At 52.1% G+C, this 13,167-nt stretch overlaps 4 protein-coding genes across 4 annotated transcripts; 2 read left to right on the top strand and 2 right to left on the bottom strand.

Annotated features, from left to right (window-relative positions):
- Nucleotides 1-52: 52 nt before the first annotated feature.
- On the top strand, nt 53-668 carry ASPACDRAFT_82054 (uncharacterized protein). Its single transcript, XM_020206017.1, has 2 exons — nt 53-169; nt 226-668. Exon 2 carries the CDS (start codon nt 231-233, stop codon nt 456-458), a length of 228 nt encoding a protein of 75 aa, XP_020051531.1. The 5' UTR covers nt 53-169; nt 226-230; the 3' UTR covers nt 459-668.
- A 142-nt stretch (nt 669-810) lies between these two features.
- Nucleotides 811-2,519, bottom strand: ASPACDRAFT_64476 (FAD-binding oxidoreductase; the record flags this gene model as incomplete). Its single annotated transcript, XM_020204003.1, has 3 exons — nt 811-1,080; nt 1,130-1,396; nt 1,482-2,519. The coding sequence occupies 3 exons, from the start codon at nt 2,517-2,519 to the stop codon at nt 811-813; spliced, it is 1,575 nt and encodes a 524-aa protein (XP_020051530.1).
- A 2,726-nt stretch (nt 2,520-5,245) lies between these two features.
- Nucleotides 5,246-6,714, top strand: ASPACDRAFT_127163 (protoglobin family protein). The gene is made up of 3 exons (XM_020197003.1): nt 5,246-5,588; nt 5,655-5,928; nt 5,991-6,714. Exons 1-3 carry the CDS (start codon nt 5,474-5,476, stop codon nt 6,490-6,492), a joined length of 891 nt encoding a protein of 296 aa, XP_020051529.1. The 5' UTR covers nt 5,246-5,473; the 3' UTR covers nt 6,493-6,714.
- Nucleotides 6,715-8,885: 2,171 nt separating this feature from the next.
- On the bottom strand, nt 8,886-9,699 carry ASPACDRAFT_1891811 (uncharacterized protein; the record flags this gene model as incomplete). The annotated part of the gene is made up of 1 exon (XM_020198638.1): nt 8,886-9,699. The coding sequence occupies one exon, from the start codon at nt 9,697-9,699 to the stop codon at nt 9,052-9,054; it is 648 nt and encodes a 215-aa protein (XP_020051528.1). The 3' UTR covers nt 8,886-9,051.
- Nucleotides 9,700-13,167: the final 3,468 nt, after the last annotated feature.

Genomic DNA, 13,167 nt, shown 5'->3' with positions numbered 1-13,167 from the left:
CCTTTCTTCTTCCCCTCGTTTAGCATTCGGATCTCTTACCACCCAATCTCCCCTCAACCACGTCTATCCGTTCATTTTACCTGCCATTCAGACCGCGGCTCTTCGGCCAATAAACTATAGAAAGAACACATTCACTCCTTTATTCTCTGTTTTGCTCCATATACTGAAGGTATAGTCCTACCGCTGCTTCCAGCAATGCGAAAGCTCACTAACGCCTCGTGGCAGACACCATGCTCATCACCCGCGGATTCTCCCTAACGAACTTTGTCATCGCCAGCTCGGCCCTCTGCTTTCAAGTCTTCGTTCTTTATCCCTGGCACCACAAGCTCGAGGACGACTTCAAGGAGCTCAAGAAGGAACACTTGCGTCTGTTGCAGGAGAATGAGGATAGCCGGGTGAAAGAACTGAAGAGTATCAAGGAACACCTCGGTCTTCTCCATCAGAAGGCTCAAATGTGAGCGACATTGTGAGGCATAGTATGGGCACTTTCGGATGATTCATTTCATGCATTTCATCAGCGGGATAGAGATACACTGCTTGCATAGAGAAGGAAGCGGGATTGTATATACTGCGCGCAGGAATCGAACGTCTTCTTGCTCTTTTGCTCGGCAGAACACCTCCAGATGAATTCGCGTACAACATACAGTAACTCGGGATCCTTAACGGGTATGATCAACTGGCAAAGACCAATTGTGCCAGAACGATATCACATTCAAACAGGAAACACCATGATTGTCACATTCTGATTAGCTTGCTAACTTGGATAGGAATTTCAAATAGGTTTTCGCCTCGACACTACCCTCCAAGGTCTCAAGCCGATACATTGACAGCTGCATTGGCAGCTGCATTGGCAGGGCCCGTGACAGCCGCATTAGCAGCCGCCTCCAGAGCGTCCCTCGCAGTCTCCGTCACAGCTCTGTCGGCAGCCTCATTAGCAGCCCCGTTGAGGGCGCCTTTGAGACCTCTCACATTGCGATCCGCCCGCACAAACGCCTTATAGCTGGGAAACAGCCCCTGGGGGTCATATTTCTCCCGGACGTGCAGAAACTTCTGCAAAGCCGTGTCGGTGATTACCCGCGCCTGTACTTGTTGTAAGTATCACATAACAATCAGTGGGAGACAAACGTACGTTGACCTCCTCCCAGTTCGGATCCAGATCCACGACAAACATCCCCACGGCAACAGACAGAGCCCGCTCATACCGTTCTCGGATATGCTGGCGGAGACCGGACTCGCGCTTGGGGTCCGTCCAAATAGTCGCCGTCATCAGATACAGATCCTGGGGCAAGCTCATCACCATCTCCTTCTCGTCGGGCCGCTGGTCGCAGTGGTAGATATATACGTTGGATTGCCGGGTGGGCAGATCTAGCAGGGCGGGTTTCATGGTTTCCAGCAACTGACCTTTGTTAGTGCATACTCCGATTGAGCCCGTGAGAGAGAGCAGAAGAACAAGAATATAAGAAGACTGAAGGCCAACTCACCCGAGGTAGCGAGCAACCCGGATTGCTGAAGATACTATTGTTGTGGACGCGGGTGCCCGGCCCCGGACCGGCTTCTCCGGCGGCCAGGACTTCCTCGAAGGTGCACTTATGGACGGGCTGCTTGTCGAGCATAAAGTCCTGCACCTCGTCGACTTGGTCGTAGGCACCAAGCATGGTCTGCGCCTCAGCCTCTGTGTCGGCGTAGCAGTACAGCAGCAACGTGAGGTGCAAGCGGGCCCCGGGTGGCACTTCATCCCCGGTGGCGTCCGCATCGTCCTGCGCGTACGCAATGGCTATGTTCAGGTCTGTGTGCTCCTTGGGGGTGGCCCGACCGGCCTCAATGGCCCAGGTTAGCAGCGTCTCGTAGTTGTCGTGGTTGATCTCAAATTGCAGGGTCCGTTGCCAGGGAGTCTTAGCGGGGATGGTCTTGCCCCAGAACCGCGTCACAACCCCAAAGAAGCCCAGTCCGCTACCGCGTGCGGCCCAGAAGAGGTCGGGGTAGTGTTCGCGGTCTGCAAGGACCGTCTCCCCGTTGGGCAGGACGATCTCCATCCGGGTGACAAAGGTTGCGGCGGCACCAAGACTCCGCATGAAGAACCCTTGTCCGCCCCCGAGAAGATAGCCGGCCATGGCCACGGTCGGGGCATGGCCAATGGGAAAGAAGCGGTCGACTTCGCTCAGCTTCTCAGTTACCTCGCTAATGCGGCAGGACGGCCCAAAGGATATTTGCGCGGTGGCTTCGTCGTAGTCGACGCGTCGGTTGAGGTTGGTGGTGTCGATCAGGATGCCGTCTTGCACAAGATAAGGCGATTGCGCCGCGTGGCCCGATGACCGCACGCTCACGGTGGTTCCGAGCTTGGTGGCTCGACTCAGGGCTTTCTGTACGTCCGCTGGGCTCTCCACGAGATGGATCTCACGGGGATAGCGAGGGCCGGCCGCACTGGGGTTCATCTCGCGACATCGTTCGTACTCGGGGTCCCCACGGACAAGGACCTTCGAGGAGTACTCGGGGTGTGTGATGTATTCAGGTGGTGCCATTGTGTTGAAATTGATCGAAATTCGATGCAGTTGAGATTGTATGAGGACTCGGACAGTAGCAGAGCTGCAAAGTCATCTATATAGCTTCCCATCCCCATCTTTGACTCTTGACGTCACTGCATGCAGGTGGCTTGATGAAGAGTGGTCAAATCTTGATGTCTATACCAGACGCCATCAACTGGTCGGGAAGAGTATCCATGGTTGGCAGGTTGCGGCATGTGTAGCATGCAAGGGTGAAACTGAAAGCTGAAGAAACTCTGGGATGACCAGGGAAATGGTGCCTTGAACCTGGAAGATCTTCGTCTGACACCGTGCTGGGCAGCTCCTTTTGACTGTCTGGAATGTCAGAGGCGTGCATGACGGTATCATCGAGGTGTTGTATGACGAAGGATGATGGGTTACAGTACACAGCAGGCGCGGTGAGCAAGCAGTCAGTTGCTTTGCGTCGCGGCAAATTCCACTTTGCGATCAAACTATCGCTGTGCTTGTAGTCCTTGATGAGACAATCTCCTCTGCGTGCTGAACATCAGTCATTAGTTTAAGCTGCCGCAACCCTGTCAGTCAGTCTTGGATATTCTCGCCGGATATGACTTCACTTTGCGTCAAGCTCCTCTCAGACAGGGACAATATCGATGTTTGTGTGGTGTACAGGACAAACAGTTTGATTCTGCATGAGGGCAGAGATCTTAGTTGTCAATTAATTGAAAGATGAAAACAAATGCTCAGCGATAGTTCACCCGATGCTCATCGGCAGCATAAGTTAGGGCTTGCAACATTGAGGAGTGCCGATGTCGGATGCGACCGAGGCAATTCGATTCTCGTCCCTGATGTCAACCATGATCTTCTTCACCCAGTCGCGGCTCCACTTGGCGAAAAAGGCTGTATCAGTAGCCGAGTCTTTCCGTCACGCTTCCATCCAGAACCAAGGAATTATGACATGTCATAATTTCCATTGCGACCCTTGCTACTGGCTACTGGCTATTTGGCGGTGATGGCGAGCAAGCGACCGTCTCACGCAGTCCAGAGCTCCCCCGCAAGGCTTAATCCAATTTGGGATCGATGAAACCAGTCTTTGTCGGAAGTCAACCTTACTCTGATGTCATCTCTCCCTGCTGGCGTTTGCTAGAGGACGGGGGACCCGCTCGATGAAGCGGAAAGATGGTCACTGGCTAACGATCTTAATCTCAGACATCGATCTAGAATTGAGTCCTGGTTGATCTGTGTCGGCCAGCTCGAGGCAAGGACGCTGTCTTCGGTCTACCTATGACACTATTCGAGGGCTCGATCGAGTCTCGACAATTATCACATGGCTTCCCAGGTGACTGGATCGATGATAATGCAATGCAAGGGTTATCTTTGGCTGACAGTCTAGAATTCTTCTTTCTCGCGTTTTGCTTTTTCCTTTTTTTCTGCGCCCCGTCAGTCTTGAGCGAACTGCCACATGGTTGACTCGATCGGCATCAAGGGGCTCGTGAAGATGCGGACAGGTCATAATGCGTCGGAGGCCTGAGCGAGAGATATTCATTATCTGTTCATCCGTCTCGTATTTTGGATTCGATAGATATCTAAACTCAATTCGGATGTCTGATCGCTCCTTCACACCGTTGTCGGCCGGGAATGCTCGGCGAATGTAGCAGCTTTGCCGAAGCCGAACCTCCAACGCATAGAGACTTCAAACCGCGGTCGGCAGGAGGCAGTATCTTGAAACTAAATGTAAAGGAGTCTTCTGCGGAGTACTGCTTTTTCTACAAATGTACTGCCTCCGTGGAAACAGAAGAAAAGGGGGAGGACTAAGTCTTTTAGGTTTCCTTGCAAACTGCCCCGGGATGGAGATACGAGGGCGAATGCACAAGTCACAATTCACAATCGCCAACAGATGCAGTTCGGCAAACGGGCGCTCCACCTTCCAAGCCTCCCCTTCCCGGACTCATCCAGCGACTGCCGATCGAACCATGGGTCAAACACTTCTCGAAGCTCTAGTTCCCAACTAGTGCTACTGCTCGGACATGAGTGTGCCTGAGGAACTGGACCGGTCCGGCTCCGATGAACTTCGAAGTTTAATACAATAATACAGTAATAATATTATAATTGACTGTGTTAAGAAGGACTCCATCTAAGAGGGGTGGACTCTCACACAGCGGTGCAGTGGAAACTAAGCTCGTTAGGGCACGCCCCGGCGTGTCGAGTTGCTGGGGACTTTGGAGGACGTTCAACCTGTCGGCGATAAATCCCGGCCATAAAAATTCTTTGTTCCACCACGCCGCATCCACTCCTTGCTATAAACGATTCGACAAGTGTCAAAGGGGATGCAATGATGCATCGCAATGGGGACTGGAAGGAGCGGTAAGATTAGAAAAGGAGAAGAAATGGCGACGATGAAGTGGGTCTCTTTCCCCCTTCTCCCCCGTGAGGAGCCACCAAACCTCACCAAGCCCGATCCTGCAGATCCACTTCCCAACCATTGCCGGACACAAATCTGGTGAGTGACAGATGTCAGAAGTCAAATTCACGGCATAAATGCAGTGGATTTCATGGGTGACCGTTTAATATTTCCCAAATCGCCGCCTTCATCACCCTATTTGGGACAGGCTGTTGGTGGTAGCCTGACACCAAGTGGATTTGCCCGGGGATTCACTTACACATCACATTTGCCATGCTCCGCTCACTACGGAGTACACTACTGCACGACAAAAAAAGAAATGATGAAGAGAATTGAAGAGGACGGAGGACTGAAGAAAATGGCAAAAGAAGACGAAAATCTCGATTTCGGGGTGGTCCCGTTCATCGTAAATAGCAGATCGATCGCCCCCTTCTCGATGGCACGCCTCGTAGTCAACTTGCTGTTTAAAGTCGGCCTGTCTGTCTTTCTTTGCTTTTCCTCCGATTAGACTGTCGATTTGCTGGTACTATTGATTGCAAGCAAGAACCCTAATTCCCCATCTACACATCCAACCATGGTTCTTCAAGGAAAATCATCCAACGTCCCCCGGCATGTTGATCGGAAGGCCCTCTATACCGATCTTGGGGCACGAGTCCACTACTTGCAGCAATTTCTAGAGTTCAGTGAGGGTCAGTGCTGTCTGGGTCCAATTGCCAATTGAGTGGTCCTCCGTGACTAACGAAGATTTCGAATAGATGATGTCGCCGCTCTCAACAAGGGATCCAAGTACATCAAGGCGCTGGCGCCTACCCTGGTCGACAAAGTATATGCGAAGCTCCTCGAGAACGACATCACAGCTCGCGTCTTCCGCACCCGCGACACATCCCTGGAGGATGAGGAGGAAACCACCTATCCCACCTTCGACAGCGCCTACATCCAACGCCGCCGGATGTTCCTGCGCTGGTACATGACCAAGCTCTGCTCGGACCCTACCAAGCCGGAATTCTATGAGTACTTGAACAAAGTCGGGTAGGTTAATCTGTCCCCACGGTTATCTGGCCCCTCGAAAACTTTGCTAACTCCTATATCAGGCGTATGCACATTGGCAAAGACCGCATGCTCGCCTTCCACGTCGAATACATCCACATCGGCGTGTGTCTCGGGTACATCCAGGATATCATCCTCGAGGCAGTCTTCAGTCACCCACAGCTCACGCTCGTCTTCAAGTTGGCGCTGGTCAAGGCATTGAGCAAGGTGATCTGGATCCAGAATGATCTCTTCGCCCGCTGGCAGGTCCGCGACGGCGAGGAGTTCGCGGAGGACGAGACTGAGTCGGTTCACGAAAATAAGGAGCAGCATCACGATGATTCGGCCTCGTACATCACTCGCTCCAACACCCAGCTCTCCGAGGCCCCGAGTAGTATCTTCTCCGATACCCGGTCAGTTGACACGACCACCAGCCATTTCACGGCCACAATGCACGCCCCAAGTTCATCGCACTCCTCGCACTCGGCCTGTCCGTTCTCGGGCGGATTCAAGCAGTCCTTCGAAACGAAGGTCTGGTCAGGGCCAGACGGGAAAAGAGGTCACTGACCGACCTCCGTTGTGGTATTAATGAATTTCCTTTTTGGCTTAGGTATAGGTATATAGGTATGTAGGGATTAGAGGTGTAGGAACATATGGGATACTTGGGAGGGTTGTGGGGGTGTCGGGATCTGGGAAAAGACTTGGGTTTGGTGTTTGGTCTGGTTGATTGCTTGATATGCTGCTTTTGATTCCCCTGGCTCTGCAGAATTGAATGGTTGTTTGTCTTTTACAGTGAAAAATTAAATGTACCTTGTCAAGTTGGAATAGTATTACGTACTTGGTTCCAGACGTTGACCGGGGCGCCTTGCGCCGGCATCGGAATCAATATATATTATCCACTTTTTGTATTGTTATCCACCGTAACATAGACTAGAGGTTTACCACAGTGTTGCCAGAGCCATATATCCTTGCATAAATTCGGTACACTGTTACGGTATACTTAACAGAAGGCAAGACAATTGTGGCAGCGGATTGAAAGAGAAAGTGTCCAGGTCGACTCTTCAATGGAAGTTATCACCATGGACCGGGCTATTGCTCTATAAGACCCGATGAAGGGTCATGCCACTAATTGTTCGCCTGCTGTGCCCCGACAAAGCTGAGATAGCTACGGATAGCCCCGAGCTTGCTATCAACTTGGAAGGATAAGACTAAACACCTGGGAGTAACCCTGTAGTGCCGGTCACCAGAAGACCATTCGTCGAATTCGCCTACGACCTACTCCCAACCCCCCTCGCCCCCCCTCTACAGTCAAGCATATTCTACCCTCTTATAGCCACGAAATCCAAGCATTGGATCCGACCAAGTCGTGTGCCAAAGTGCCCGTGATAAATTGGGGGATGTATGCAAGCGTGGGTGGATCGGGTCGGCAAACGGCCGGTCGGACTTTCCAGGGCGGAGAGCCCTTGGAGGCCTTCAAACGTAAGGCTGCTCGAGGAAATAAAGACGGCGCTTTCCGATTGAAAGAGACAGGTTACTTCTGCTTCGATCATGTTCGTCTCAAAGCTCCGTTTGCTTTGCAACGAGCGGATCTCGTTTAAGTTGGAACTTGGTGGAGGGTCGGAGGAACTTGAAAGTTGGTGATGGGATTGATCTAGAGCATCCGCACAGGGGGAATAGGAACGAGACGACCTAGAAATTAGCATTTGAAAGTAATAAAGCGCTGTCCGCTCGTAAGAGCATCCCAGGGTTGGGTGGAGGAGGAAATGAGAGCCCCAAGTGTCATGGCACAAGCCTCATTGTAACTCTGTCGGTGCGTGGTTCGAGTAAGAGAGTAGAGCTTCTACCTGTTCAGGTGACAAGAAGAGAAGCAATGAGCTTGGTTACACCGAGAATGGTGAAGGGTTTGTCGTCTCGAGTATTAGAGGGATTAGTGTTGAGTGGTTGGTTGTGGGTGGGAGCAGAGAAATGGCTGCGATCGAAAGCCCGACCGTGGAGGTCACGTGCATCAATATGTTGTTGCCTTTCTGCCTTGCTGCCTTGCTGCCATGCTGCCTGCCGCCCGGGTGCCCGTCACTACTTAAGGCCGACGGGCCAGGAGGCAACAGTGCCTCAACGCATTGGTACTGAAGTCAAGACGCGGTTGCTAGGGATAGCATAACAGCTTTGATGCTCCACGACTGCAGAGCGATGCTTAACTTGTTTAGATAAGGTATGGAGTATATCGACGTTGCCAAGGTTTGTCTATGAGATGTTTGGGAAGGAGGTCATGCTGGACGGTGCGTATCATTGTCACGAAGACGTCTGGGAGTTAGAGGTAACGGTTGGTTGGGATCACGAAGTGCAAGCGCCGGTGGACAAAGGGCTTAATCAGATCGCATCTATCCCGGGAGGTAGAGGGATCATGGGAGGGGGTTGTGAAGGGGTCGCAGATGTTAAGAAAGAGGGAGGTTCGGAGGAGAAAGATTGGTGGTCCGTTTGTGTGATTAAACACCAAGTTTGATTCTCTCTGTTCCAGGGGCGTAGTTACATGACTGAAGGCTTTATCTGCTCTATCTTCGCAGGGTGGAGACGGCCTTGTACAGTAAATACTTACATTTCTGGCAAGTCTATACGGGGGGTTTTCCCCGCAGGTTTCTTTGGATTTGTAACGTTTCTTTTCTATTGTTAACGTTTCTGTGACTATCTGTTGGAAGATTATGGCTCCGGCCGTTTTTTTTGTTTTTCTATTTAACGGCTTAACAGGCGAGATGTTCAAGTGAGGGGCGGCTTTATTCGAACACGGTGCTCTGAACAAGGAGGATGAACAAGGAAAGAACCACCCAAATCTACACTACACCTATGAATGGCTACCTACGAGTACTACCATACTGCTTGACGTGATCAACATGCTGGTAACAGAATTGTGCTAGGAGACACCCGAGCCTGTCCAATAGGCCGAGTACCACGGTTTCAGTGCGAGCAGCGAGGGGTGATGATGGTCCTCCTACCCGTTCGATTCAATGATATCCGCAGAAAGAAAGAACCAGAAGTTGTTCAGAAGGAGGTTCCTCAACTTGGTACCGTGCAGAACTGAGCGCACGGTCGAGTAGCCATCCTCATCTTGCCAGGGACTCGGGGAGAACCATATCAGCTTGTCAACGTGTCTGCCTCGCGTTCGAAATCCTTGGCGTGGAACACAGGACCGCGGAAGGTATCCTGGCCAGAGTATGAGGGAATACTTGGTAAAGAGGAGAGGCTGGGGGCCAGTATCAGTCGTTGAGTTTCAATTGTCGTGGTGGAGTTGAATGGGTCGTTCGAACAGGCAACATGAAGTCTCCACCCATCATCTTCTGAGCGTGGCTGCACTGCGATCACCCGTGTGTGGAATTGAATTCGATCAAAGACTTCAAAGTGTTTGGCGTAGTCAGTCAAATACCGATGTAAAGTGGCCGCGGGGATGTGGCTGTCGGCCTTGACCCCATAGACGCCTTCCGACATGGGAAAGTCGAGGTATTCGTAAGAGCCCACCATGTTATTCGACTTGACTCCAGGACAGAGTCTTTCCTGTCCCCATGTACCTCCACACGAGCCAGCTGATTCGAGGACTACAATGTGGTCCTGAGGATGCAGCTGAATGTAGTGCTTCGCAGCAGACAAACCAAACCATCCGAAACAATACAACCAGGAGTTAGCAAATTCGGAACTTGATCCTCCGTCATAGGTGGAGATGGTGACATAGAGAGGCCTACCTGTCCCAACGACAATGATGTCGATTTCTAGAGTTGTTCTAGTCATCTTGTTGGATGTCGATGAGGTGAGCTCCGAAAAGTAACGCTTTGCAATGTCCGCGGCTTTCTTAGGGCTTCCGCATTCCGATTCACTAATTCACTATCCACCCCCTCACTCACATTGTCAATTCCGATAGTCTAGCCCGTCAGCAATGGCAGCATTGTGGCCACACAACATAGCTCAGCTTGAGACAAAACCCTTGTTCCGTGCTCCGCCTGAACCCTCAGGAACTTCCCAACTACTCCCTGCCTCGCCAAGCTACGTTACAGTCATGTCTCAGCAGCAACCCAAATACACCACGGCGCCTAACTATGGCAGTCAGAAAGCCCTTCACCGTGGTTCACCGGCGTACGAACGATGCCGGTGCATGAACCCAACCGCCGAGACCCTAGCTCGCTATCCTCGCGAGATCCATTTGGTGGAAACCGCTGCCGATGTGGCTGCGGGTTCAAGCGGGCTTCTGAGCTGAGAACAACCGTGGAGATTCGATCATCGGGTCATACCATGGACCTAGGCAACCTCATCCCAGACGGCATCCTGATTGACACTGTCAAGCTCAACCGCCACGTTGACTACAACCCCGTGACCCGTGAGATCTGCTTTGGACCTTCTTCTCGCGTGGAGGAATTGGCCGCGACACTGGGATCGGTCCAACGGTTTTCCCGCACGGACATGCACCAACAGTCGGGTCAGGCAGGTTAATACTCGCTGGGGGGCCAAGGATGGTTTGTCCGTGGCTGGGGGGGCAACCAGCCAGACTTGGATCGAGCGTTTTGAGGTCGTCCCCGATGGGCGCGTCCTCATCGCCAGTCGGACTGAGAATTGAGACCTCTTCTGGGCAGTCCGTGGCTCAGGCTTGGGGTTCTTTGGCATTATCACGCGTTTCTGGGGACGGACCATCCGTGCCTCCAAGATGTGGGAACGCACGTTCAAATTTGAGATCGACGATCACAGCTATGAATTCCTAATGACCTGGACCATCGAGCGAGGTCGCCATACTCCCAAGTACAGAACCGATCTCAATATCACGATTGACTACCCGGAAAAGTACGATCCCCAAGACGACTCCGACGAGATCCCGGCGGGCGCGAAATTACATCTCAACCTCAATCTTTTATGCTATACTGACACCGTTCTCGAAGCCCGGACGCTGGTGAGTGCGTGAGATGCGATTCCCGACGCTGTGTGACAGTATATCACCGAGATTGATATGAACAACGAGACTGCCAATGTACGTTTTGTCTGGCCTTAGCCTGCCTAGCTACAGAAACTGACCACTACACACAGACTCGGGTTCTGAGTGATACCGCGCTCGCAAGATTCCTTAAGATCAGCGAGAAGTACGACCCACAAGGGCTTTTTCCGAACCACAGGGCCATTGTTAGAACTCACGCAAAGATGGATACGCTAGACAGCCGTGCGGCTTTGAGGGGGTGGATTGGTCTTCTGTTACCATCGACCATTTGTTTCCTCCAATGCTGCAGAGTCGATGGTTTGCTGAAAAGCGTATCGGGGTTCAAAGTCTGACTGATTTGGTGCTTGGCCATTAGTCCCGACATACCACACACTAGGTCATCGTGCGCTTGCCTCCAGTGCCAATGAAGAAGAAGTCGGCCCCGATGTGCTATGCAGACAACCATTGTAATGTAGCCCACTTCATTAGTATGCGAAATAGTGCGATCTATGAAAGCAACGCGCATTGCGCATTACCTATCTTGCCTATTGATCAAAGAGTAGACCAAGTCATTTTTAAGAATCCTGGCATCATGATTTACTAACGTGGAAGGTTGATGATTGGGCGTAAGATTCCCGTATGGGGCGCTGCTCTTTAAACACAACTCGCGGCTCTTCCAAGTATTCCCGCACCTTATACTCGAAAAGCTGATTCGAAGGGACCGCCGTGTGATCTCGCAATTTCCCCGCCGTGCCTATCCCACACACTGGCACGCGGTACTCAACCCTCCGACCATCTGGCAAAGGACATGGGAAGGGCATATAATCCGGTATAAGCCCGAGTTGTGCGAGCACGGTGCCTTGATCCCATGGAATGTGTTCGTGGTACAGTTAATCCCCACGGATATTCACCACCGCCTGGAAGGGGATTGCAGCGCGTTTGTGCGTTGGGAACACTCTGGGCAGACTGCGTCCTGAAGATTAGTGTTCGGTATTAGAGGAGATGTAGTGGACCTGGGATTGGAGACGTAATGGGGTCAGAAAGTTGAATTGAACGACTTACAGCCAATCCAGCTCCCGGTCATGGCTGAAGAAGGTGTGCTCGTCCCAGATGGTCTCCAAATCATAGTATAGGCCTGCCATCAAAGGCTTTAAGCAAGACAGACTGCGAGTATAAGAAATGGACTCCGGGCCATACGGAAAGTCGTCGGTGAAGGGCGTGGCAAATAAAAAGGATTTGGCGGTGGGGTAGCAATACTCCGAGGAGGGCTGGCTGGTCTGGCGGCTCTGAGTCTTGGGTCTTGTGCCCGACAAGGTGGCAGAGAATCGGCTGAGCGGCCGGAGTACAGGCCCTTGGGTGTCTAGCCCCAGCCTCTCCATATATCACAGTCGCGACGATGCTCGAGAGGCCAGGGATGATGGTGGCTACGGAAATCCACAGTTGAGGGTCGTACACTCTGTCCCTGGATCAGGAGTCGACCTCCTTGTTTCACGGAAGGGGAGATCGAGATGCCGATTAAGCCTATCTTTCCGATGTCAGAGTCCTTGCTAGCTGCCAAAGCGTCCAAGGCGATGGTAATGCATCGTGATCACCACCACCAGCCAAAGCTTGTTCTTGGACTTCAACAACCGAATATCCTTCCTCCGCCCATTTGATCAGGGGTGATGGGACTCCGTCGATGATGTGCAGCGAGTGATCAGTGTTGGGCTCCGGGCACCAGAAGAATTCACCCTGGGCCATGTCCTCTCCGCGACAAAGGCAGCAAGAACGAGATCCCTGGGCCGAGTCGAGTGAGGTTGATGCTGGGAGAGGAGCAGGCGGTTTGCTGATATATCAATCATCCATCTTGATGTTGAGGTGTAGCAGATGTCGTCGAGCAGGGCACTCAGAGTCCAAGAAATGGACTTTTTGCAAGACCGATTCCACAAGTCGGACATCCTATCGAATCGACATAGTCGAGGGGGCAGGGCCGTTGCTGGTCTAGACGGAAAAGCGGCGTCGGAATGTTCCGATCGGGATGTGAGTTCTGGCGTGACGGTGGATGAATTCCTACCGCTTCATCGTTCCGATACCATCATCGATGGGTGTGTAGTCAGAGATGCGAACGGAGATGTTGAGATCGAGAAAGTGGGTGGGAGGAGCGGATTGCGAAGCTGCCGAGGACAGGACTTGACTGAGTGGGCGCGCAGTGACAACGGGGTCTTAGGTTTGGGATTGTGAATGAAATGGAACAACCGCTTCGGGTTTCCAAGATTAGGTAACAAGCAGCGTGAGGGGAGTGGAAGTAGGGATCAACAGAA

The sequence above is a fragment of the Aspergillus aculeatus genome (assembly GCF_001890905.1).
Source record: "Aspergillus aculeatus ATCC 16872 unplaced genomic scaffold ASPACscaffold_21, whole genome shotgun sequence".
NCBI lineage: Eukaryota > Fungi > Ascomycota > Eurotiomycetes > Eurotiales > Aspergillaceae > Aspergillus > Aspergillus aculeatus.
The sequence above is the reverse complement of the archived record's forward strand: the minus strand, read 5'-3'. Positions and strand labels throughout refer to the sequence as shown.

Coding starts and splice junctions, on each gene's coding strand:
- ASPACDRAFT_82054 (XM_020206017.1), top strand. CDS start 231: ATGCTCATCACCCGCGGATTCTCCCTAACGAACTTTGTCATCGCCAGC.
- ASPACDRAFT_127163 (XM_020197003.1), top strand. CDS start 5,474: ATGGTTCTTCAAGGAAAATCATCCAACGTCCCCCGGCATGTTGATCGG. Junction 5,589..5,654: donor ATTTCTAGAGTTCAGTGAGG/GTCAGTGCTGTC, acceptor GATTTCGAATAG/ATGATGTCGCCGCTCTCAAC. Junction 5,929..5,990: donor GAGTACTTGAACAAAGTCGG/GTAGGTTAATCT, acceptor CTCCTATATCAG/GCGTATGCACATTGGCAAAG.